Source organism: Balaenoptera physalus, assembly GCF_965194825.1.
Source record: "Balaenoptera physalus genome assembly, chromosome: 1".
Lineage (NCBI taxonomy): Eukaryota > Metazoa > Chordata > Mammalia > Artiodactyla > Balaenopteridae > Balaenoptera > Balaenoptera physalus.
Window position 1 is genome coordinate 29070720 of NC_138882.1, and position 27937 is coordinate 29098656.

Below are 27937 nucleotides of genomic sequence, written 5' to 3' on the forward strand. Positions count from 1 at the left end.
ACTGGAGTTTACAGGCATTTGTTTAGAGCCGGGTCTTGGTGTTGAGATGAGGATTTCTGGGAGACCTCACTCTGATTAATATTTCCTGTTGTCTGAGGTTCTCTGTTAGTCCGGTGGTTTGGGCTTGGCGCACACCCCACGGGAGCTCAGGCCTGATCACTGGCCTGGGAACCAAGATCCCTCAAACCACGTGGTGTGGCAAAAGAGAAGAAGAAAAAAAAAGGACCAAATAGAGAGACTGATGTAGAGAACAAACGTTATGGACACCAAGGGGGAAAGCAGCTGGTGGGGTGGTGGTGGTGGTGGGATGAATTGGAAGGCTGGGATTGGCATATATACACTAATATGTATAAAATAGATAACTAATAAGAACCTGCTGTAGAAAAAAATAAATAAAATAAAATTCCAAAAAAAGGAGCAGTACAAAAACAAATAATAAAAAAAAATTAGAAAAAGATATATTAGGAAAAAGAAAAATATAAGTGAAACAACTAAAACAAGGTAAAACAGAACCACAACAGAAAAAAAAAGTGGGCGGGAGCAAGCCAAAACGAGCAGAACGATAACAATATATAAAGAACAAAATAAAATAAGAAAAATTTCAAAATTTATTTGAAAAAATAAAAATTAAATTGAAACAACAAAATAAAATGGAACCACAACCTTAAAAAGAAAACAAAAATGCTGGAAAAGGCCTTGGCTGTGGGGGTGGGGTGGGGCTTAGTTGAGGGTGAGGTTTAGGCAGGGGGTGGGACCTAGGCTCAGGACCCATGCAACCGGAATATTCAGCACTGCTGGAGAGGGCCTCGGAGTGCGGAGTTCAGAGGTAAGGCGCTGGGTGGAGGTGCAGGGGCAAGGTTTAGGCCCAACTTGGTCGTAGGGGGTCTCGGAGTGTGAAGTGCAGAGGTAAGGTTCTGGGTGAGGGCGGGGCTTATGCTCAGCATGGCTGGAGGGAGCCACAGAGATCGGCTGATTAGGACCTCAGCAGGCTTTCTGGTGCCCAAGTGGGCAGGGGAAACACTGGCTGCGTTCCCTTCCAATCCTTTGTTCTCCCGACGGTCTTTTGCCATCCCTGTTGATCCCCTCACTGTCGGTGGGCTTCCCAAGAGTGGGAACCCCTTCCCTCCCCCAGCCGCCCCTCCAAGGCTCCAGTTCCATCCTGACTCCACTTCTCCTCCCTCCTCCCTCCCCACCATGTCTTACTCTGTTGCTCTGGTGTTCCTCCTGTCCCCTTAGGTTTCCGTGGTCCCCCACGTGGTAGGTGCCCTAGTTGTGAGGATATGCGAACTCCATGTCCTTCTAGTCTGCCATCTTTATGATCCTTTGAATGTGTTGTTGAATTTGGTTTGCTAATATTTTGTTGAAGATTTTTGTGTCTATGTTCATCAGTGATATTGGCCTGTAATTTTCTTTTTTTGTGTTATCTTTGTCTGGTTTTGGTATCAGGGTGATGGTGGCATCGTTGAGCAAGTTTGGGAGTGTTCTTTTCTCTTCAATTGTTTGGAATAGTTTGAGAAGGATAAGTGTTAACTATTCTTTGATAGAATTCACCTGTGAAGCCATCTGGTCCTGGACCTTTGTTTGTTGGAAGTTTTTAAATCACAGTTTCAATTTCAGTACTTGTGATTAGTCTGTTCATGTTTTCTATTTCTTTCTGTTTCAGTCTTAGGAGATTGTACCTTTCTAAGGCTTTGTCTGTTTCTTCTAGGTTATCCATTTTATTGGCATAGAGTTGCTTGTAGTAGTCTCTTATGATCCTTTGTATTTCTGTGGTGTCCTTTGTAACTTCTCCTTTTTCATTTCTAATTTTATTGATTTGAGTCCTCTCCCTTTTTTCCTGATGAGTCTGGCTAAAGGTTTATCAATTTTGTTAATCTTCTCACAGAACCAGCTTTTAGTTTCATTGATCTTTGCTTTTGTTTTCTTTGTCTCTATGTCATTTATTTCTGCTCTGATCTTTATGATTTCTTTCCTTCTACTAACTTTAGGTTTTGTTTGTTCTTTTTTGTCGAGTTGTGTTAGGTGTAAAGATAGGTTGTTTACTTGAGATTTTTCTTGTTTCCTGAGTTAAGATTGTATTGCTATAAAATTCCCTCTTAGAACTGCTTTTGCTGCATCCCATAGGTTTTGGATCATCATTGTTTCATTATCGTTTGTTTCTAGGTATGTTTTTATTTCCTCTTTGATTTCTTCAGTGGTCCATTGGTTATTTAGTAACATATTGTTTGGCCTCCATGTGTTTGTGGTTTTTACAGTTTTTTTCCTGTAATTGATATCTAATCCCATAGCATTGTGGTCGGAAAAGATGCTTGATATGATTTCAGTTTTCTTAAACTTACGGAGAGCCACTGAAGTCAGGTCCCAGGATTGCAGTAATCATGGATCTGGACCCACTGTTGTTGCTATGGGGCAAGCTCCATCCTTAGCCTGGCCCAACCTACATGTGTATGTGCCAACAGAATCTACAGCTGCTAAAGCTAGGCTTGTGTTTTCTGTGGGAGCACTGCTTGTTTGTTCAGATGTTCTGTAGGCTCTGAGTTTACAAGGCCACTCTTGGAGATGTCATTTCACAGATTGCACAGCTACGAGGAGAGATTTCGGCTTTTCTTCCTTAGTTGATGTCCCCTGGGGCTTAGCTGTGGTTACAACCGCACCTCTGCATGTGGGTCACCCACAGGGGTCTGCTTTTGAGGCTGCCCTGGATCATATGAGTTTGCCCTGGCGAGGAGGGGACTCGGAGGCTGTGTAGCAGCCAGGGTCGCGGGACCCCTGGCAGTGACAGGTGCATGGGGAAACCGGTGGCTGCGGGCATGAAATAGTTGGCCCCTGTGGTGGCCCTTCCTAGTGCTCAGCCACGGGTGCAAGAGAGCCTTCCCTGGCGTTGACGAGGCACATAGGGAAGCCAGAGGCCGCGAGAGAGCCGGCCCCAGTGGGGGCCCTTCCTAGTGCCCAGGGAGGCAAGGGCCAGTACATGGGGAGAAAGGCTGCAATGGCAGCTCCTCCCCTTCTGTGTCACTTAACAATGGCCCTTTCCTGCTATGGCAGTCTCAGTTTCCTCCACAAGCATTCCCAGTTGTGGATTTCCTCACTCCCGTCTCCTCATGCTGTCTCCTCACAGCCAACAGCAATCCTCTCCCCGGATTTACTCCCCAAACCCCACAGTCCAGCACCCAGCCCCTTTCCACACTGGGACACACGTCTCAGACTGGGGCACACAGGGCTGTGGCACAGACCATCTGTGTAGGTCTCACTCTGTCCTGCCTGCCACAGACCGGGTGCTGCGCTCTCTTCTGATAACCCCCGAAACTCCCCTTCTGTGCCAACTAATCTCCCTGCCAGTGAGGGGCTTCCCAAGATGTGGCAACCTCTTCTTTTTTGCTTCTTCTTTCTTTCATCCTCCCCAGTTACGTGGGGATTTCTTGTCCTTTTAGGTGACTGAGGTCCTCTGCTAACTTTCAGCCTGTGCTCTCTGAGAACTGTTCCATTTGTAGATGTATTCTTGATGCATTTGTAGGGAGAGATGAACTCCACGTCCTCCTACTCCTCCGCCATCGTGACCTCCTCTCCTTTTCTTTCTTCTTAAAATTTAATTGATTTTTTTTTCTTTTCTTTCTTTTTTTCGGCCGCATTGCACCATGCACACAGCATGTAGGAATCCACTTCCTTGACCAGGGATCAAACCCGTACCCCCTGCAATGGAAGCATGCATTCTTAACCACTGGACCACCAGGGAAGTCCCTAATTGATTTCTGCCCTGATCATTATTATTTTTTTCTACTAATTCTTTTGGATTTAATTTGCTGTTTTTCTAGTTTCTTAAGGTAGAAGCTGAGGTCATCTGTTTGAGACATTTCTGACATTTACTTCAAATGGGTGGTAAAGAGGAAAGAAATACTTCTAAAAAGGCACAAAAATCTTCAATAACTTCTGATTGTTGGTAGGATAAAACCCCAGATCCTTAAATTGTTATTTTTAAATCCCTCTAAACCGAATTTAAATTTAAGATGATAAACTGCGCATACCTCCTCTTTCATCTAAAAGCCTATTAAAATAATAGCAGAGGAATTTTTAAAAGGGACAAGCCCACGAAAATGAAAAGCTGTGTGAGAGAAGGACATTAGTGGAGAAACATCATCAAAATTTTGGAAGTTTGTGGATAAATAGAGTAGGGAAAGCATTCATAGAGGGGGCTATAGAGAGCAATAGTAATTCTGCTTGGCAAAATCCTGGTAATCACTACTTAGAAATGGGAATGAGAAATGAAACTGAAAATAGGCAGATTAAAGACATTCTTAGAGTTCCATGACTCCTCCTTCTGCCTTGGACCAGTTGCTTTCTCAGAAGATATACTGCTGTTGTTCTTCTGTTTCTTTGCACTGGGCTCCAGAATTGTTTTCAACATTTCTTATACATGTATCTTTCTCTTTCTTGGAGTCCATCCTTATTTTAATATAGTACATTCTCAAACACTCCCTTCAATACTTTTCTCTTAGATATATTTGGAAATGTTTGTGGAGGACATTTTTGATTGTCACATTGTCCGGGAGTAGTGGCACTACTAAATCCTTAGAAACTTGTGTTCTTGGAAGTGAGTGAAAATGATTTTATTTTCCCTTTGCCCTTACTAATAATTTGAGTAGTTGTGAGATTCTACGTTTAAAATTATTGTTTCCACTATCTGAGAATTGCTTAAATTATTTCCAGCATCCATGATTGGTGATGAGAAAGCCAATGCCATTCTGATTCTTCGTCATTTAAGTGTGCTTAGAAGTTGGTAAAATTTGATTTTGAGTAGATAATGCAAATATATACATATAAGTTTACAAATACATTGCATCAAATGTTTCATATTATGTATTTTCATTTGTATTTTTCAGACAATGAATGATTTTGACTATTTGAAACTACTAGGTAAAGGCACTTTTGGGAAAGTTATTTTGGTTCGAGAGAAAGCAAGTGGAAAATACTATGCTATGAAGATTCTGAAGAAAGAAGTTATTATTGCCAAGGTAACTGATTACTAGAGTTGATTATTAAATTTTTGTTTATGGTGTCCACAAGTGTGTGTGTTCATGCATGCATGCACATGACTAAAGTGTAGAAATTCCATTAAATAACCAAAATGTTGATTGTAGGCTACAGCTACAATAATATCTGTATATTGATATTTATTTACAGTATTAAAAGTTTCAAAGTTTGTAATATCATCTGACTATTAGAATCTATTTTATTCCTTTGAGAGGGAAATATTTATTCTATGCTTGTGTGTTTGGGATAATGTTTTCACTATATATTTGTGACCTATATCACTAATTACAGTAGTGATACTTTTTGATATTTCCCCCCAACATTCGGAGTTTTTTATTATTAAATAAAACGGTGAATAGAATAGATTATTAGCATAGATTATTTGTGCCCATAAATTTTATGTAATCATTGAATGCAAAAGCATTCTTGATAAATTTAAAATACTAGAATAATAAAACTAAAATGATCACTACAATACTTCTACTTAAAATCCATCACCACACATAGTTACAAGCTTTATTTTTTGTGGTCAGGCCTTTTAAGATTTATTCTTCTAGCAAGTTTCAAATATACATTATGGCATTATTAACTGTATTTATCATTCTGTACATTAAATCCCCATGAATTCTTTATTTTATAACTATAATTTGTATTTTAAAATATATATATTTATTTATTAAACTGAAGAATTAAAATATTATAAATTATGGTTGATTTACAATAGTGTGTTAGTTTCAAGTGTACAGCATAATGATTCAGTTATTTTTTCTGATTATATTCCATTATAGGTTATTACAAGATACTGAATATAATTCCGAGATATACAGTAAATCCTTGTTGCTTATCTATTTTATGTATAGTGGTTTGAATCTGTTAATCCCATACTCCTAATTAGTCCCTCCCCTCTGGTAACCATAAGTTTGTTTTCTATGTCTATGAGTCTATTTCTGTTTTGTATATAGATTCATTTATTTTTTTTTAGATTCCACATAAAAGTGATATCATATAGTATTTGTCTTTGTCTGACTTACTTCACTAAGTATAATAATCTCTAGGTCCATTCATGTTGCTGCAAATGGCATTATGTCATTCTTTTTTATGACTGAGTAATATTCCATTGTGTGTGTATGTGTATATATACACACATATACATACATACATATATGTGTGTGTGTGTGTGTGTGTGTGTGTGTGTATGCCACATCTTCTTAAGCCAACTGTCTACTGATGGGCACTTGGGTCATTTCCATGTCTTGCCTATTGTAAATAGTGCTGCTGTGAACATTGAGGTTCGTATATCTTTTTGAATTAGAGTTTTTGTCTTTTCCAGATATATGCCCAGGAGTGGGATTGCTGGATCATATGGTAGCTCTGTTTTTAGTTTTTTAAGGCATCTCTGTACTGTTTTCCATAGTGGCTGCATCAATTTACATACCCACCAACAATGTAGGAGGGTTCCCTTTTTTCCATACCCTCTCCAACATGTATTATTTGTGGACTTAGTGATGCTAGTCATTCTGACAGGTGTGAGGTGATACTTCATTGTGGTTTTGATTTGCATTTCTCTAATAATTAGTGATGTTGAGCATCTTCTTTGGAGAAATGTCTACTTAGGTCTTCTGCCCATTTTTTAATTGGATTGTTTTTTTTTTGATATTGAGTTCCATGACCTGCTTGTATATTTTAGATATTAACTCCTTGTTGGTAGCATCATTTGCAGATATTTTTCTCCCATTCGATAGGTTGTCTTTTTGTTTTGTTGATGGTTTCCTTTGATGTGCACAAGCTTTTAAGTTTAATTAGGTCCCATTTTTAATTTTTGCTTTTATTTCTTTTGTTTTTGAATATTGATCTAAGAAAATATTGCTTCAATTTATGTCCTAGAATGTTTTGCCTATGTTCTCTTCTAGGATTTTTATGGTGTCTTGTCTTATATTTAGGTGTTTAAATCATTTTGAGTTTATTCTTGTATATGGTGTGAGGGAGTGTTCTAATTTCAGTGATTTACATACAGCTATCCAGCTTTCCCATCACTACTTGTTGAAGAAACTGTCTTTTCTCCATCTTATATACTTGCTTCTTCTGTCGAAGATTGACTGTAGGTGCATGGGTTTATTTCTGGGCTCTCTATTTTGTACCATTGAGCTATATATTTGTTTTTGTTCCAGTACCATGCAGTTTTAATTACTGTAGCTCTGTAATATAGTCTGATGTCAGGGAGCATGATATTTCCAGCTCTGTTCTTCTGTCTCAAGATTGCTTTGGCAATTTGGGGTCTTTTGTGGCTCCATATAAATTTTAGGAATATTTGTTCTAGCTCTGTGAATAATGTCATAGGTATTTGGACAGGAATTGCATTAAATCTGTAGATTTAATGGGTAGTATGGCCATTTTAATTATATTAATTCTTCCAATCCATGGGCATTCCATTTCATCATTGAATCATCTTCAGTTTCCTTTATCAGTGTTTTATAGTTTTCAATGTATAGATCTTCATCTCCTTGGTTAAGTTTCTTCCTAGATATTTTATTTTATTTTTTTTACACTATTTCAAATGGGATTGCCTTTTTACTTCCTCTTGTTGATATATCATTATTAGTGTAAAGAAACCCATTTGTGTATATTGGTCTTTTATCCTGCTATCTTGCTGAATTCATTTATTAGTTCTAATAGTTTTTATGTGGCAACTTTATAGTTCTCTATAAGAGTATCATGTCATTTGCAATTAATGACAGTTTTATCTCTTTCCTCCCAATTTGGATACCTTTTATTTCTTTTCTTATCTGATTGCTTTGGCTAAGACTGTCAATGCTATGTTGAATAGAAATGGTAAGAGTGGGAATCCTTGTCTTGTTCCTGAATTTAGCGGGAAGTCTTTTAGCTTTTAACTGTTCATTTTGTGTTGGCTGTTGTTTTGCTGTAAATGGCCTTTAATATGTTGAAATCTGTTCCCTTTCCCTCTATACCTACTTTGGTGAACGTTTTTATCATAAATGAATGTTGAATTTTGTCAAATACTTTTTCTGCATCTATTGAGATGATCATGTGGTTTTTGTCTCTCCTTTTTTTTTAATGTGGTATATCACATTGATTGATTTGTATATGTTGAACCATCCTTCTGACCCTGGAATGAATCCAAGTTGATCATGGTGCATGATCCTTTTTATGTCATGTTGGATTCGGTTTGCTAATATTTTGTTGAGGATTTTTGCATCTAAATTTATCAAAGATATTGGCTTATAATTTTCTTTTTTTGTAATGTCTTTGTCTGGTGTTGGTATCTGGGTCTTGGTGGCCTTATAGAATAAATTTGGAAGTGTTCCCTCCTCTTTCAGTTTTTCAGAATAGTTTGAGAAGGATCGTTATGAATTCTTCTTTGTTTGTTTGTTAGAATCCCCAGTGAAGCAGTTTGATCCTGGATTTTTGTTTGACAGAATTTTAAAATTACACATTCTCTTTCACATCTAGTGATTGGTGTGTTCAAATTATCTGTTTCTTCTTGACTTAGTTTTGGCAGACTGTATGTTTTTAGAGATGTACATTTCTTCTAGGTTGTCCAGTGTTTGGCATACAGCTCTTCATAGTATTCTCTATGATTTTTTGTATTTCTGTGGTATTGGTTGTTGTTACATCTCTTTCATTTCTTATTTTGTTTATTTGGGTCCTCTCTCTTTTCTTCCTGGTGTGCTTGGCTAGAGGTTTCTCGATTTTATCTTTTCAAAAAAAACAGCTCTAGGTTTTATTGATCTTTTCTGGGTTTTTTTTTAATCTATTTTATTTATTCAATCTCTGATCTTATAATTTCTTGTCTTCTGCTGACTTTGGGTTTTGTTTGTTCTTCTTTTTCTAATTCTTTTAGGTGGTAGGTTAGGTTGTTTATTTGTTTATTTTACTTGTTTCTTGAGGAAGGCCTGTATCCCTATGTACTTTTCTCTTAACACTGTTTTGCTGAATCCCATAGATTTTGTAAGGTTGTGTTATCATTTTCGTTTGCCTCGAAGTATTTTCTGATTCCTTTTTTGATTTCATCGTTGACTCATTGATTTTTAAGTAGCATGTTGTTTAGTCTCCCCGTGTTTGTTCTTTTCACATTTTTCTTTCTGTGGTTGATTTCTGTTTTCATTCAGAATTTTGTACCTTTTGACCACCATCACCCATTTTGCCCACCTACTGCTTCTAGGCTGTTCTCTGTGAGTTCAGGCCTTTCTTTCTCTCCTTTCTTTCTTTCTTTTCTTTCTTCCTCTTTCTTTCTTTCTTTCTTTCTTTCTTTCTTTCTTTCTTTCTTTCTTTCTTTCTTCCTTCCTTCCTTCCTTCCTTCCTTCCTTCCTTCCTTCCTTCCTCTGTCTTCCTCCCTCCCTCCCTTTCTCTCTCTCTCTTTCTTTCCCTGTTTCTTTCTCCCTTCCTTCCTTCCTTCCTCCACATATAAGTGAAATCATACAGTATTTGTCTTTCACTGACTTATTTCACTTAGCAAAATGCCCTCAAGTCCCTTCCATATTATTGCAAGTGGCAAGATTTACTTCTTTTTGTGGCCGAATAATATTCCACTGTGTGTATCACATTTTCTTTTTCCATTCAGCCATTGATGGATACATGGATTTATAAATTGTTTCCATGTCTTGGCTATTGTAAATAATGCTGCAATGTACAGGGGAGTGCAGCTTTCTTTTCACAATAGTGATTTTGTTTCCTTTGGACAAATACCCAGAAGTTTAGTTGCTGGATCAGATTGTAGTTTTAATTTTTTTGACAAACTTCCATACTGTTTTATATAGTGGCTACATCAGTTTACATTCTCACCTACTGTGTACGGGGGTTTCTTTTCTTCACACCGTCGCCAACATTTATTTCTTGCCATTCTAACAGGTGTGAGGTGATAGCTCTATGTGGTTTGGATTTGCATTTCCATGATGGTTAGTGATGTTCAGCACCTTTTCATGTGCCTGTTGGCCATCTGTATGTTTTCTATGGAAAATTGTTTATTCAGATCCTCTGACCATTTTTTAATAAGATTGTTTGTTTTTTTGCTATTAAGTTATATGAGTTCTTAATATTTTGGATATTAAACCCTTACCAGATACATGACTTGCAAATATTTTCTCCCATTTAGTAGGTTTTATTTTCATTTTGTTGATGGTTTCCTTTGCTGTGCATAAGCCATTTATTGATTTTTCTTTTTGATATCAAATTAAAAAAATTAATTGACACAACTGGTGTCAAGAAGCTTACCACCTATATTTTTTCTAGTAATTTCATGTTTTAGGTCTTACATTCAAGTTTTTAATCCATTTGGGGTTGATTTTTGTGTATGGTGTGAGAAAGTGGTCCAGTTTCATTCTTTTGCTTGTGGCTGCTTAGTTTTCCTAGCACCATTTATTGAAGAGAGTGTCCTTTCCCCATCATGTGTTCTTGGTTCCTTAGTTGTAAGTTAATTGACCATATATGCATGGGTTTATTTTTGGGCACTCTGTTCTGTTCCATTGATATTTGTGTTTGTCTTTATGCCAATACAATGTCATTTTGACGAGTATAGTATTGCAATATAGTTTGAAATCAGGGAGCATGATGTCTCTAGCTTTGTTCTTTCTCAAGATTGCTTTGGCTATTTGGGGTCTTTGTTGTTACATACACATTTTAGGTTTTTTTGTTCTATTTCTGTGAAAAATGTCATTGGAATTTTGATAGGGATTGCACTGAATTATCAAAGCCTTGTAGTTTTAGATGTACAAGTCTTTTACCTCCTTGTTTAAATTTGTTCTTTAGTATTTTAATTTCTCTAATGCAGTTATAAATGGTATTTTTAAAAACTTTTTTAAAAAATTAAAAACTTTTCTCTCTTTGAGACTTTGTTATTAGTGTATAGAAACCAATTAATTTTTGTATATTGATTTTGTATCCTGCAACTTTACTGCATTTGTTTATTAGTTCTACTACTCTTTAGGGTATTCTGTATATAAGATTATGTCTTATGCAAATAGAGATGGTTTACTACTTCCTTTCTGATTTAGATTCCTTTTATTTTATTTTTTTGTTTCTAATTGCTCTGGCTAGGACTTCCAATACAATGCTGAATAAAAGTGGTAGGTTGGGCCTCCTGTGTTGCTCCTGTGCTTAGAGGAAAAGCTTTCAGCTTTTTTCCACTGAGTGTGATGTTAGCTGTGAATTTGTCGTATATGGCCTTTATTATGCTGAGGTATGTTCCCTCTATAGCCACTTTATTGAGAGTTTTTATCAGAAATGGATGTTGAATTTTGTCAGATGCTTTTTCTTTATCTATTGAAATGATCATATGATTTTTATCCTTCCTCTTGTTAATGGGGTGTATGACGTTGAATGATTTGCAGATGTTGAACCATCCTGGCATGTCTGGAATAAATCCCACTTGATTGTGGTATATGATCCTTTTAATGTATTGTTGAATTCAGTTTGCTAATATCTTATTTAGGAGTTTTGCATCTATATTCATCAAAGGTATTGGTCTGTAATTTTCTTTTTCTGTGGTGGTGTTGTGTGCTTTTTGGTATCCTGGTAACACTGGCCTAATAAAATGAGTTTAGAGTGTTTTGTCATCTTCTATATTCTTGAAGAGTTTCAGAAGAAGGACTGGTATTAATTTTTCTTTAAATGTTGATAGAATTTACCATTGAGGCCATCTGCTCCTGGGCTTTTATTTTTGGGGAGATTTGTGATTACTGATGCAAACTCCATGTTCATTATTCATCTGTTCAGACATCCTATTACTTCATGATTCAGTCTTGGTAAGTTGTATGTTTCTAGGAATTTATCCATTTTTTCTGAGTTATCTAATTTGTTATCGTATAATTGTTCACTGACCCTTATGATCCTTTATATTTCTGTGGTATCAGTTTTGAATGTTCTCCCTTTTGTTTATGATTTCATTTGAGTCATCTCTTCTCTTTTCTTTCTTTTTTTTAAATTAATTTATTTTGTTTATTTATTTTTGGCTGCATTGGGTCTTAGTTGCTTCGTGTGGGCTTTCTCTAGTTGCAGCAAACAGGAGCTACTCTTCATTGCGGTGCGTGGGCTTCTCATTGCGTTGGCTTCTTTTGTTGTGGAGCACAGGCTCTAGGTATGTGGGCTTCAGTAGTTGTAGCACGTGGGCTCAGTAGTTGTGGTGCATGGGCTTAGTTGCTCCGCAGCATGTGAGATCTTCCCGGACCAGGGCTTTAACCTGTGTTCCCTGCATTGGCAGGCGGATTCTTAACCACTGCGTCACCAGGGAAGCCCTCTCCTCTTTTCTTAATTTGTTTTGGTAAAGGTTTGTAAATTTTATCTTTTCAAAAAGCCAACTCTTAGTTTTGTTGATTTTTTTAAAAAGTGTCTTTCTAATCTTTGTTTCATTCATTTCTGCTCTATATTATTTCCTTCCTTCTGTCAACTATGGGCTTACTGTGTTCTTTTTCTAGATCCTTAAAGAGTAAAATTAGGTTCTTTATTTTAGATTTTTCTTTTTTCTTAATGTAGGCATTTATCACTACCAACTTTCCTATTAGAATTTCTTTTTCTGTATTCCATAAATTTTGGTGCACTGTGTTTCCATTTCCTTTGTCTCAAGAATTTTTTGATTTCCCTTTTGATTTCTTTTTTGACTCATTGGTTCTTCAGAAGTGTTTTGCTTATTTTCTGTATAATTGTGAGCTTTGCAGCTTTACTCCTGTTATTTTTAGTTTCATACTACAGTGGTTGGGAACTATAGTTGGTATAATTTTAATCTTTTGAAACTTGTTATGACTTGTTTTGTGATCTAACATATACTCCATCCTGGAGAATGTTTCGTGTATACTTGAGAAGAATATGTATTGTGAAGCCGTTGGATGGAATCTTTTGTATATATCTGTTAGGTCCATTTGCTCTAAAGTGTAGTTCAATCCATTATTGTCTTGTTGATTTTCTATATGGATGATCTTTCCATTGTTGAAAGTGGGGTACTGAAGTCCTTTACTATTATTGCATTGCTGTCTATTTCAGCCTTCATATTTGGTGACAATTGTTTAATATATTTTGATGCTCTCATATTGGGTGTGTATATATTTACAATTGTTATGTCCTCTTGATGAATCGATCCCTTTATCGTTATATAATGACCTTCTTTTTCTCTTACAACTTTCGACTTAAAGTCGAAATTGAACTTAAAGTTCAATTCCTACAACTTTGGACTTAAAGTCTATTTGTCTGATAGAAGTATAGCTACCCCTTGTCTCTTTTGGTTTCCATTTACATGGAATATCCTCTTCCATCCCTTCCCTTTCATCATATGAGTTTCCTTAAAACTTAAGTGAGTCTGTTTTAGGCAGCATGTAGTTGGGGTTTGTATTTTTATCCACTCGGCAACTCTGTGTTTTTTAATTGGAGATGTTAAACCATTTATATTTTAAGGAATTTTTTTTTTCTTTTTTTTTAAATTTTATTTATTTATTTTATTTATGGCTGTGTTGGGTCTTCGTTTCTGTGTGAGGGCTTTCTCTAGTTGTGGCAAGCAGGGGCCACTCTTCATTGCAGTGTGCGGGCCTCTCACTATCGCGGCCTCTCTTGTTGTGGAGCACAGGCTCCAGACGTGCAGGTTCAGTAATTGTGGCTCACGGGCCCAGTTGCTCCGTGGCATGTGGGATCTTCCCAGAGCAGGGCTCGAACCCGTGTCCCCTGCATTGGCAGGCAGACTCTCAACCACTGCGCCACCAGGGAAGCCCCTTAAGGAATTATTGATGGTGAAAGATTTACTATCACCATCTGGTTAATTGCTTTCTAATTATTTTATAGTTTCTTTTTTCTTTTCTTCCTCGCTTGCTTTCTTTGTGAATTGTTCATTTTATATAGTGGTATATTTGATTCTTTTTATCATTTGTGTATCAGAGTTCTTTGCTTTGTGATTATCCTGCTGTTCATAATACATTTTATAGTTATAGCAGTCTATTTTAAGTTGATAACATTTTAACTTCAATTGATTTTAAAAGTCCTACACATTTACTTCCCCCCCAACATTTTATGTTATTGATGTCCCAACTTATATTTTTTATATTCTGTATCCATTAACAAAATATTGTACCTATAATTATTTTTAATGCTTTGTCTTTTAACCTGTATGCTAGAGATCAAAGTGACTTACACACTGCCACTGCAGTTTTAGAGTGTTTCAGATTTGTATAATTACCTTTACCAGTGAATTCTGTACAGTTATATGTTTTTATGTTACTGATTAATATCTTTTCATTTCAGCTTGAAGAACTCCCTTTAACATTTTCTGTAAAGCCGTCGACTGATAAATTTCCTCAACATTTGTTTTTCTGGGAAAGTCTTTATATTTCATTCATTTTTAAAGGACAGGGTTGCTGGGTAATGTGTTCTAAGTTGATAGTTCTTTTTTTCTTTGAGCACTTTGAATATATCATCTCACTCTCTCCTGGCCTGCAAGATTTCTGTTGAAAAATATGCTGATAGCTTTATTGGAGTTTCTTTGTATGTGATGAATACATTTTCTCTTGCTGCTTTCAAAATTCTCTTTGTCTTAGATTTTTTAAGAGCTTGTTTACAGTGTATCTTGGTAAAAATCTCTTTTGGTTGAATCTGTTTGGGGAGCTTTGGGCTTTGTGTACCTGGGTGTCCATATCTCTCTCCAGCTTAGAGAAGTTTTAAGCCCTTATTTCTTTAAATATGTTTTGTGTTCCTTTGTCCCTTCCTTTTCTGGATTTCTATAATTTGAATATTGTTTCATTCTGTGGTATCCCATAAGTCACAGAGGCTTTCTTTACTCTTTCATTCTTACATCTTTTTCTTTGACTGGAAAATGTCAAGGGATCTGTGTTCAAGTTCACACATTGTTTTTTTTTTGCCTTATTGAGCCTACTGTTAATTTTCTCTATCGCACTTTTCATTTCATTCTTTGTATTCTCCAGCTCTGGAATTTCTGATCGGTTCTTTTTTTATCATTTCTACTAGTTTGTCAAACTTCTTGTTTTGTTCATGTATTGTTCTTCTGAGTTCATTTAGCTGTGTCTCTGCGTTCACTTGAATCTTGCTAAGCTTCCTTAAACACTCTGAATTCTTTTTCACGTAACTCAAATCCATTTCTTTGGTGTCAGTTATTGGAAACTTATTGTGAACTTTTGGTGGTGTCATGTTTTCTTGCTTCTTCATGTTTCTAATGTCTTTGAGTTGATAACCGTGCATTCAAGGGAGCAGTTGCCTTTTTCAGCTTTTTAAGACTAGCTTCACTGGGGAAAGATGATCACCTAAAGATGACTGTGAATATGCCAGCTGGGTAGGGTGCAGTGTCTCTGGTTCCAGGGAGGGCACACTAAAGTCCTTTCCATGCAGCTCTGTCAGCTGAGGTCAACATCAGCGTAGATTGTGACATCTTCCTTTAGAAGATGTGGATGGCAGTGGTGGCAAAAGCTGCTGGGATCCTACTATTCTTTTTTGCCTGTCAAAATTCTAGCCAAGGGAATCCCTCTTGATGGCAGGGCTGGTGTGCTGACACTCAGGGCATCAGTGGAACTGGTATCCTGGGACCTGGTGCTCACAGAGCTACCACAACACCTGAGTCGTGGGGGCACAGGTACACTTTCAGTGGCAGTGGCACTGGTTTCTGAGGTGCAGGCACGTGAAGACTTTCCATGGAACTGTGGTCTGGGTTCCTGGGAATCACCACAGTGACTCAGGCCCTGGGGTAAAGGGGAATGCAGTAGCAGCAGGATTCCTGGGATGACAGGGTTCAGCAGTGGCTTGGGACCCAGAGCCAGAGTACAGTAGTGTACTTCTTATAGATGGTTGGTCAAATACCTGACTCTGGCCTCACGGTTCTGTTTTATAGCAGCAGCATCTTGGCCTCAGCAATGGTAAGTCATAACCATGGCCTAGGACCCAGGGGGCAGTTACAGATCAGTAACAGATTGGCCCCAGTGATGTTGGGTCATAGCAGCAACTTAGAACTCTGGGGTCGGTTGCAGAGCTCCAACAGCACAATCTACTGATGGGCAGGTCAAAGCCCTGACTTTCAACCCGGGGGGCAGGGTATAGAGCAGCTGTAGCACCACCTGCCCCAGTTATGGTGGGTCAGAGCTCTGACTTGGAACCCCAAGGACGGTGTGCTGTGCAGCAGCATGTGGCCCTGTAATGGCAGGTCAAATGGTGACAGAAACCCAGGGACAGGAAACAGAGTTGCAGCAGCACAGCCTGATGATGGCAGATCAAAGCCACAATTTAGGACCCAAGGGTGGTTGCAGAACAGTGGCAACATTGCTTGGTAATGGCCCATTAAAGCCGTGTGTCGGCACCCTAGGGCCAGGGTGCAGAGCAGCAGCAGAGTGGCTCCTTATGACAGGTCAAAGTCCTGTCTTAGGACCCAGGGGTAGGGTGCAGAGCAGTGGTATTGCAGCCCAAGTTATGACTGGTTAAAGCTACAACTTGGGACCCAGTGGCAGGGTACAGAGCAGTGACACAGCCCCATTTATGGCAGGTCAAAGCTGCAGCTGGGTCCTGGGAGTGGAACACAAGCAGAGCAGCCATGGCCCTGGTTGTGGCATGGTAGAGCCCTAAAGTGGGACATGGAAGGCAGGAGACAGAGTAGTAGCCCTTGTATGGCAGGTCAAAGCCCTGATTAGGACTCAGTGGTAGGGCTCAGAGCAGCAGTAGCTTGGCTTTGTGGATGGCTAGATTTTGTGGCATCCTGAGATCCAGGGAGCCAGACACAGCAGTGACTAGGGTCCCTGGGGCCAGGTGTCATCCGCAGCACAGCTCCTGCCCCAGAGAGGAGCTGGGGTGGTGTGGACTTTCGGCAGCTCTGTTAGCTGAGTTCAGTCAGTGTTGGTGAAGACTGTGGGAATCCTCAGTAGTGAAAGCTGCACACAACCACGGCAGTGAAGCTTGTTGGAGTTCTCTTGCTCTTATTTTCCCCATAGGGGGAAATCCCTCTGAGGCCATCTTTTTTGGTGCCTAACTGCTCTGGTCTAGAGGATGGGATGTCACAGGTAAAATGCTTCCTATACTTTTCTGGCAGCCATCCTCGTTTTTAAAAACTCTACAGGGTTTATGCTGCTTCATTGCTTTCTGCTGATTTCATTGTAGTCCAGAGCTTTTCAAAAGCTGTTTTCATCAGTTTGTAGTTGTTCGTTGTTTTTGTAGGATAACCTAATATTGGGACCTCCTAGCCCTCCATCTTGTTGACATCACTCCTAACAAGTCCTATTTCTGATGCTAAATGTCAGTGGTCCCTAAGACCACTCTCAGGCTTAATATTTCATTAGGAATCACGGATCTAGGAAAGCTGATATACTAGTGGTTATGGCTTATTGTAGTGATAACATACAGATTAAAATCAACAAAAGGAAAAGTTATATGGGACAAAGTCCAGGAAAAACCTTTCAGGTGTCCTCTCCCAGTAAAGTCACACGGATTCACTTAATTCCCCCAGTAACAATGTGTGACAGCATGTGCAAAGCGTTGTCAACCCAGGAAACTCACCCAAGCCTTGGTTTCCCGGATTTTTATTTTAAGTGAGTCATGTAGGCAAGCAGCACCTGTGTGGTTTCCCTAGCCACCCTGAGCAAAATCAGGCACACAGCATTCATCATTCTTCCTGTTGTTTGCATGAACTGTCGAGTCAAACTGGTGTCATATGGCCCAAGATCTCTGGCATGCAAAAATGCTCTTACCAGGTAGAATATTCCAAGGGATCAGAGCTTATTTCCCAGGAACTAGCCAAGGGACAGTCCTGAGGATTGACTTTCCTTGTGAGTGTACAGGGTTTGAGCAATCCAGGCCTTCTGAGTTCATTCTTCCCTACACATACACCTATTAAAATATCAAACCAGTGCTTTGACTTGACTACTGACATTTCTCTTTCCTTGGCTTTTAAGTTATTAAGTGCTGGCCCCTAACCAGAAATTCTTATCATCTGCCAGCTTCTTTGATCCATTCTTTCAGATTCTCATGAACCTCTGTATTATCTATTGTGCAAATGATTGTGGTTTACTGTAGGAAGCAGATAATGAATGTATTTGCTTTGATCTGCTGCATCTTCATCATCTGTCATTGTGCTATCGGAGGTATGATTTCATTGATTTGTGTTCTGGATTTGCTTCTTGCAGTCGTGAAGATTCTATCATTCTTTAGCATCATTCCTAGGGTCATCATTCGCTATTTAATGATTCACTCATTCTTTCTTTCAACAAATATAAATTGAACACCTAATTATTTACTAGTTACTGCCCTAGGCAATGGGAATATGTGACTGAATAAGACTGACCAAAATTCTTCCCCTTTGGAAATTACATTTTAGTCAGGAAACGGACACGTGACAAATGAGTAAATCGTAGTATGTAAGAAATTAATACATACCATGGAGAAAAATTAAGTAGGGTAGGGAAACAAGGAATAGTGGTGTTTGTGATTTTTGTGGTTTTTGTAGTTTTAAATAGAATGATCACAGAAGACCTCACTGAGAAAGTGAAATTTCAGTGAACATTTGAAGGAAATGAGGAAGCAAGGTATTTGGGAGGAAGACTTCAGGTATTTGGGAGGAAGAATATTCCAGACAGAGGCAATCACAATCAAAAAAGCACTGAGGAAGCAGCATATTTTAAAAATAGCTAGGAATCTAGTCTAGCATGGCTTGTGTAGAGTAAGAGTAGTGGAGGGTTGTTTAGGGTAGTGGTAGATGTTGTAAGGATATTGGTTTTTACTCAGTGTAGTGGGAAGCCATTGGAAGTTTTTAAGCAGTATAGTAACATGATATAATTTTCATCTTAATATCATCACTTTGGCTACAGTGTTGAGAATAGACTGTGTGTTGGAAGCAGGGAGTTTGTTAGGAGTTAATGGCAATAATCCAGATAATTGATATAGTGGCTTACATTAGGGTATTAGCAGTGGAGGTGGTAAGACGTAATCAATCCGGGGTATATTTTGATGAAGAGCCGTCAGGATTGCCTGACAGATTGAATGTAGGGTATGAGAGGAAGTAAGGAGTTGAGGATCATTGCCAGGTTTTTGGCCTGAGCGACTGGAAGGATGGTGTTGCCATTTGCAGCAATGGGGATGATTTTTTTCTGTGGAGAAACAAGCCTTTTCATGGGAGATTAGAAATCAGGTTTTGGACCTGTCAAATTTGATATTTCTGTTAGACACCCAAGTTAAAGGCATCTATTAGACATCCATGTCAAATAAGCATTTCTGGAGTTTAGGGAAGAAGCCTGCATTTGAGACACAAATGTGGGAGTCCATGATCACCATATAGACTGTATTTAGCTTCATAATCTGAATGAAGTCACCAAGGGAATGAGTGTACCTATGAAGGGAAGAGGTTAATGACTTCTCTTCTGAGTAGGAAGTAGGATTACACTTTGAAACTGTGGGAGTGAGGTTGAGATAAAGAAAGACAACTTAATGAAAATCTCCTGGACTTAATGAAAGTCAGATAGACCTCGGTGCCAATCTCAGCTCAATAGTTTAACTAGGTAAGGTAACCTTGTGGGGTTGTGTGTACATTTCATCATACATACCAGGCCTGCTAGGAGGCCTGGGAAAGTTTTGAAACATTCATACTGAGGAATGGAAGAATGACCTTGGTAGGGATGAGTTAAAGAATCCTAAGAAGATTCAGCTGAGATTAGAGAGGGCATTATAATGGTGCTAGTCAGTATGTTTGTGATTTTATTTCCCTTGAGATGTGGAATATATCAATAAAAGTGAGAAAGTAGAGATTGATTTATTCCAATACTGGGAATTGGAAGAGGCAGAAGGAAAGAAGGGAATGTAGTGAAGGGCAATATAGACAAGCAGCATATTCTGCAATTTAAGAAGGACTAGGTGCTGAAGATTATGTCATGATTGAAGTCAAAGAAGTTCATGTAGCCCTCCATCCAAGTAACATGGGTTTGGCCAAAAAGTTTGTTTGGGTTTTTCGGTAACATCATATGAAAAACCCAAGCAAACTTTTTGGCCAGCCCGATATTTGGAACAAGAGCATCAAGAATAAAGTATCAAATAACAACATTTGATAAAGGTGATATAGTATTCATAGACAACAGGGAACAATTGTGCTTTCATTTTTTCCATCAAGATGAAAAAGATCTTCAAAAAAGGTAATAGCAATAGAAATGAAGGAACGGTGAGGAGAAAGTGTGAGAGCTGGAGAGTGGAAGTATTAGAAGTCTGCATCTGGGCCGTTGCTCAAGTTTTCCAAAGAGGGGGAAGTTACAACCCCAAAATTTAGAGCTTGATAAGTATGACATCTTTCCTATGGAAACAAAAAGTATAGATTGCTGACATATGGCCTGTCAAAACAGAACAAGTAAGTAATGATCACTTGTAGTCATTGTGGTTTAATTAAGAATAAAGATGCCAAGGTAAAAACTTCTCCCCTCTTCTCCCTGCTTCCCCACCTGCTACATCTCCTCCTCTGGGTGTCATTTATAGCTCTGGATTAAAAAAAAAAAAGATGCTTTAGATATGATGTATCTTGATTTCAACCAGCTTCTGATAAAAGTCAGTCATTATAGTCTTGTGGTCAAAATGGAGAAAATAATGTGAACAGAGTTAAAGTACCTAGTTAAGTTGCTACCAAGCTTTCTGAAGATGGGAGGCAGTGTGGTGAAGTGGAAATGACCATTGATGTTGGACTTAGATGGGATCAATATTGACCTTTTCACCTGCAACTTGAGCAGTTTAACTTCAGTGAACCTTGACTGCCTCATATAAAATGGGAATAGTCAAACCAAACCTGCTCAGTTACTACAAGGATTAAAGGAGATGACACCCTTGGTCCTCAGTAATAGACATGTTCTTTTCTTCTGTTTCTCTGCCGTCATTTACTCCTTGTCCTCCCCCCGCCTCCAAAAAAAACCCTAACTACCACAAAACAGTAAGTGCGGCAAATGAAAGGAGAATTTTAGACTATGTGTAGTAGAGGAGAGTGATAAATTAGAGACAATTGAGAAAATAAATATGAGGAAGACTATTCTGCCTCATGTTTGCAAGAAATAAAATTCCATTCTCTGTAAACTTCTTTCTATGAAAGAAATTAGATTTTAAAATTCATTGTTGAGTATTTTACCATGGATGAATATACATGAAACTATATTTCAAAAGCTTTTTCATGAAAACATTATACTTACATTATATACCAAAGCACTCTTCATTTGTAATCATGATCAACAAATGGATTTTTTAAAAAACATCATATTGTTTTAGCCACTAAGCTTTATCACTGTTATTTATAACTTTTTGTTTTGACATATTGCTTTTAACTGTAATTAAAAATTATTGACATCTGTGTTTACTTTTTAGCTTGTGCATACCTTATCTTCATAGCAGAAACTAATTAGTATGTGAAATATTGTACCATTAAATTTGCATTAAGGGGGAAATTCTAATTTGATCAGATGTAAAAATATGGTAGAAAATACATTTTAATACATGAAAGATATGGACGTGGTATTAATTCTGGTTTCATTCTTACAACAAAGAAATATTGTTTTAGCTTTTGCCTACCTACATCTTTACTTGGCTCCTTTAATGTGATTAGGCAGATCATAGAATTTAGAAAAAATATAATCTTTCATGAAACTTACTAAGTGATTTAGAAAAACAACTGTTACATATAATGAGTTTGTTTCAACAAAATAGAATGAAATATCTGCCAGAAATATTTTCTGAAGTACTAGAATATCTTTTCTGGTTTCATACTTACCTTTCTTTAAGTCTTTTCCTAGTTTACTGCCTCAAATCACTTAAAATCCTGAAGTATAACAGGTAAATGTTTTGTCTTCTGTAAATCTCTTTCTGACTGCGTATAAAGAAATATTTCTTCTGCTTTACCCTCTTGTTGGAAGCATATAGCTATTAGTTTTTTACTATTAATTTTATATCTCAAAAATACTTCAGACATTTTTTCTTGTTCCTGCTGTTCCTGTCATCCAAGCCATCCTCATTTCACTCTTGTACTGCAGTTGTCTCCTGATTGACCCCTCCTGTTTTTGCTGTCCTTCTCAGAGGAGGCTGAGCAAACTTAAAAATGGAAATCAGCTGTGTGCCTCTGATTCTCCATCTCCTACACCATCACATTACCCAACCTATGATCTTCCAGTAACATTGATTTTCCTTCATTATCCCATTTACTATAGTAGATACCCCAATTTTCCCTTAAGAAAATCAGATCACTTATCAGAATTCGTAATTATTTCTTAAATTGGATATTTACCAATTTGTTATGTCTTCTCCACTAGCATGTGAACTCCATGAGCAAAAGAATCATGTCTTTTTTTTAAACCACTTTATACTTGCACTGTCTTAACATTAAGTAAATGCATATCGAGGATTTTGTTTTTTAATCATTGAATTCGGTTCTATATCTCAAAATAGCCACTTGTATAATCCTTAATCTTGTATTTTACATTCATTATATGATTCTCATAAACTGCAGTATCCCCTTCTCTTCTTTGTTTTTTCCATTAATGCTGACCACCATCTGACTAACTGGAATGAAAGCTCCATGAGGGCAGGGCTTTGGTCTGTGTTGTTCAGTTGTCCTGTCTTCAGTGGGTAGAACAATACCCAGAATATATTTGTTTCATATCTATTGAAGGAATAAATGATTGAATGAGTGAAGTCCCACACATTTGACATCTTGGAATTCATTCCTATGATAAACAGCTAAGTTCAACAAACAATAAGTACCTACTGTATGCTAATCATTATGCTAGGCACTGTGGGCACAGAAATTAGTTATGGTGTCATTTCTGCTTCTTATTTATTTTGTATTAAGATGTTTGGTATTACTCTAATTAATTTAGAAGTTATAGTATGATATGACAGGGGCTTTCATACTGTTTGAGCACTTAAGCCTGGTTCTTATTAAACAAATAAGACTGGAATGCTTTCTTACCCATACTTTATTTCACTGGTTTTAAATACTATGTCATTACACTTTACTTTCTGTTCAGACAGACTTGGTCTCACCCTCTTGGAATGGCTTTTGGATTTTAGCATCTTTGATCAGTCTATTGCTCATTTATCTGCTAAGTCTAACTATGTCAGATGCTTTTATAAAAATAATAAATATAATGCAGTGTCCTAATGTTCCCTTGTCTTACTTGTAACCTAACTGTGATTTGCCAGCAATATTAAGAAATTGATCCAGTAAGGGCCTTGTTCAGGATCTTGGCAGCAGCAGAGACCAGAGAGGCTGTGTTAGTTTCAGCAGTTGTCTTCCTTTCCTTTCATTCTTTAAGATAGTGTTATTTTTAAAATATGAAACATTTTTCCAGTTCTCCATATGTTGAGGAAATCTTTCCTAGTTCACTTTTGATGTCAAGATGAAATTTATGTACAAGATTGGGGAAATACACTCTTAGTGTATTTTTGGTTTAAAATATATCCAGATTTAAAAAGTGTCACCTAGAATAGGCTGTGACCTTTTTAAAAAAAAAAAAAAAGAAGCATGCTAAAAAGCCACAAGCAAAAATATACAGCTTTTATATTCTGTTTTTATTTCTAAAATGTATAATTTAGAATTAAATCTTATGCAGGTACTGTGTCCCCCTTTTCAATAACTGATTTTTCTTTTAGGTGGAAGACTTACAAATTCTATGATCTTTAATGAAATATATCCTTTAAATCCCCCTGAATACAATGTAATACAAACATGGAAATATTAACTACTCCATGCCTAGCTGTTAACTTATAAGGCATTCTTTTCAAGGGGAAAGGCTTACTATTTCATTTTCTGTGTCCCTAATAATTTTTGCTGATTATTATATCATTATTGCTGTACTTTAAGTATGACTGAATTTATATGAGTTTATACATTATAGTCATCTGATTTAAATCACTAATTTGATTTGATTTTTTTTTTTTTTTGATGGAAGAGAAGCTTAGCAATAAAGGGAGCATGTGTTTTAAAATCTTTTTCGGTGTCTGTGTTTATCTCTTCTGGTCTTAGAGAAATAGCAAAATTTTTATATTATTTGTGCTCAGAACATATATTAAAGGTTTGCCTTTTTCTTTTGTAGGATGAAGTGGCACACACTTTAACTGAAAGCAGAGTATTAAAGAACACTAGACATCCCTTTTTAACAGTAAGTGCCTAGAGGAAAGATGTTATAAGCATAACATCTTATATTTAAGGGAGTTTTATTATAGCAACTAAGCTATAAAAAATAACATTTTAAATAACATTTATTTAGGTATGATATTTTCTTTGTGGATAAGTCAGTTTTGGGGAAATTATTAGAATGTATGGATTAAGTTTACAATATGCATGCATTTGTAGTCCTCTTGTTATATACCCATGAGTTTTTTGAGATTTTTTTTCTTCCCATAACTTTCACTGCCTTAAAATAATAGAGCAAATACATTTAAAAATAAATTTAAATTTAAAGATAGCATTTAAGTTAAAAATAGGATAAGTCATGGTACATTTTCTTCATTAGATAAAGTATAAACTGTGACTTAAATACATATAACTTAGTTATTTTGAAACAGATTTTTTTTTTTTTAGTCCTGTTTAGATTGCTTGTAATAGAGGCATAATTTGCAAAGTTTCTGTATGTTCCTGGTTCCAATGAAGAGTATTAAGATTAAAAAGAACAGACTTTCAAAAGGAGAAACTTTTTAAAGATTTAGGATTATTTAGTAGGTTTTTTCAGAGGTATCACCAGATACATAGACTTACTTTATTACATTGTTGTGTGTTTATTGTTCAGTGTATTAAGATAGTTGGCTCTAAAGTTTTGATATCTTTATAACCTATAAGATTATCTGAAACAGCTCTATTGGATTGGGTCATGTTATGCGACCTCTATGCAAGAAGTGATACTGAAACTCTATTAGAAACCCAAGTATAACTACTGTAACTGTACTCCTAAGACTTTCCCTGAAGTAATTTGTAGGCCTTACTTTTAAGGTCTCATGGATAAGAACTTTGGGGACCAATACAGTTTCAAGTAGATGACATGGTAGATTGAGAAGTGCTCATAACAATTACTAAGTTTATTTTTAGTAAAAATCATAATTCTAATTTTTCCCCAAATAACACTCATTGCTGATCTTCACAAAATTTGTTTTATATTTCTCATAAACTTTTACTTAAGCATTCTTAAGGGAATAAATACACTCTTAAGGAACAAGAACAATTCATTTTATCAATCATGCTTACTGTTTCTAAGTATTCTATTTTTGATACCGTTGTAAGAATGTAGGATTATAATGTAACATTTTTTCTTTTTCATTTCAAGTCCTTGAAATATTCCTTCCAGACAAAAGACCGTTTGTGTTTTGTGATGGAATATGTTAATGGGGGAGAGGTGAGTCAAGAAGTATAACCAGCACTTGCATTTGCATGGTAGTATTGTTATTTTTTAAAACTTATTTATAATACAAGTTATAATGTAATAGTTCTCTACTTCTTGATAGGGATTTGTATAGCTCTTTCTACTATTTTAGTAAATGGGAGCTGAATAATTTTCTAATGAAATATAAGGATCATTTATTTTTTACAATGACTTTTATGTATAGGAAAGTTTAATCATACTCTTTTTTCTAAATTTTTTAAATGTAAAAACATTTTACTACAGATATGATTTTTAAAATCATGGTTTTTAATTTTGAAAACCAGCAATAGAGGGTTTATGATGCTTTACATAGTTCTTCCTCAAGATTTGTGAAACTTATAAAAAATTATTTTACGCATTTTAAACTCAGTTTAACAATAGGCCATAGGCACATTGTGGTTGAGTTCTGTCTTCTTCTACACAGTAGTTAAAGTAACTTTGTATTAAAGGGATTTTTAAGGAATTTTATAGTTTTGAAGGGAAATTCAATCATTTTAGTAGTATATTTCACCTATTGCTTTATTTTTTATCCTTTCTTCTCCCTATATTTGATCAAAATCAATGCGAGGGGAAAATGTAATTAACTGCACTAGTTAACTGGAAATATTTCACATTGTGAGTGTTCTGAAATAAATTTAATTATTAAATAGGGGCTTGTATCTCACAGACCTTAAAATAGTCTTATTATCCAAAAGGAGGGAAGGAAGAGAGGGAAGGAGGAATGGAAGAAAAGAGAGGGGGAGGGAGGGAGGAAAAGAAAGAAACAAAGAAGGGAGGGAAAGAGAGGGAGAGAGGGAGGGAGGGAGGAACGAAAGAAGGAAGGAGGGAAGGAAGGAAGAAGAAAATATCCCTTATACAATATTTTCCCCTATAGAATTATCTGACTTATAGGAATTAGTCCATTGCAAAAAATTCATTCATTCATTTGGTAAACACATTTTGAGTGCCTTGGCAGTGAGAGTTTATCCAAATGTGTTAAGAATTTATAATTTATCTTATAACTGTATTATAAATTAGAATATATAGTGAAAGAGCTTTTAATTTATCTTATAAGTGTATTATTATATAGTGAAAGACCTAAGTGTTAATAAATTCATAAAAGAAAATGTGTTAAGGATGATCTAGCATTTAGAGTAGGCTTAATGAGATTTCATCAGGGGAACTGATTTGAGAGGATATTTCAGGTGGAGAGGATGATATGAGCAGAATCACTGGTAGGCAAGCACAGAGGAAGAAGTTGAGTAGTTAGATTATAATAGCCCAGGCATGGGACTTCTCTGCTGGTGCAGTGGTTAAGAATCCGCCTGCCAACGTAGGGAACACGGGTTCAAACCCTGTTCTGGGAAGGTCCCACATGCCACAGAGCAACTAAGCCCGTGCACCACAACTACTGAGCCTGCGCTCTAGAGCCCGCGAGCGACAACTACTGAGCCCTCGTGCCACAACTGTTGAAGCTTACGCGCCTAGAGCCCATGCTCTGCAACAAGAGAAGCCACCGCAATAAGAAGCATGTGCACCGCAACGAAGAGTAGCCCTGGCTCGCCACAACTAGAGAAAGCCCACGTGCAGCAGCAAAGACCCAACACAGCCAAAAATAAATAAATAAAATTAATAAATTTATTTAAAAAAAAGACATATCAAAAGTGACTTTTGGTTGGGATCAGGAAAATTAATATGTACAGTGAGTTTATGAAGAATATGTTAAGGGTAAAATTATAAATTTGGGTTTGAAACGCTTTTTCCTAAGGTTCTAAGAAAAACATATGTGGAGATACCACAGAGAATAAATAAAGGGTCAGAATATGGATACAGATTTGGGAGCCATTCCCATAAAGATTGTAATTTAAGTTATGGAAGTGGATATATCCTATTTTGTGGGAAATGAAATTGGTGAAACTTCTATGTTAGTATCTATCAAAATTTAAAAAGCACGTATTCTGGGACCCAGCAATTTCATTTCCAGGAATTTATCCTACAAACATGCTCACAAATATACCACAGAATAATATATGGATAAATATATTCATTGCACTATCATAGTACCTTAAATGAGCATTCAGTAAGGAGACTGCTTAATCAGTGTTACATCCATGCAGTGAAATACTTTATATCCATTGAAAAGAATGAGGTAACCCAATATGGGCTGAGACAATGCAATTTCTAAGATATGTTATGAAATAAGAAAAACAAGGTGCAGACAGAATATAAAGTATGCTACTATTGTGTTAAAGTAAGACCATATATATGTGTATATATGTCTGTGTATACATTGAATATCTCTGGAATTATGTACTGGGACATTATTGCTTACCTTTGGGAGGCAAACTGAGTCACTGGGGAAAAGATGGGAGGACGACTTATTTTTCACTTATTTATTCTTGTGCAGCTTTTGTATTTTGTGTATTAAAATTGAAGGAAGGAAGATAGGCAGGCAGATGGATGGAGGGATGGATGACCAGGGGAGAGAATATTATGTAGGGAAATGATAAACTGCAGGCAAAAACTTGGAGAAGCACTCTTAAATTGCAGAAGTACTCTTAGTATCATGTGTTTGCATCTATTCC

General features: G+C 36.8%; 1 protein-coding gene across 6 annotated transcripts in view; it reads left to right on the top strand.

Annotated features, from left to right (window-relative positions):
- AKT3 (AKT serine/threonine kinase 3) overlaps positions 1–27937 on the top strand; it is a 392413-nt gene that overhangs the window by 230433 nt on the left and 134043 nt on the right. For 5 of the 6 annotated variants that reach the window (XM_082470477.1, XM_082470480.1, XM_082470479.1 and 2 more), the window contains 3 exons: positions 4878–5009; positions 24054–24119; positions 25278–25346. In XM_082470477.1, coding sequence (XP_082326603.1) covers positions 4878–5009; positions 24054–24119; positions 25278–25346 — 267 coding nt within the window. The remainder of the gene's footprint in view (positions 1–4877; positions 5010–24053; positions 24120–25277; positions 25347–27937) is intronic. The other variant, XM_082470481.1, reaches the window with a different exon arrangement.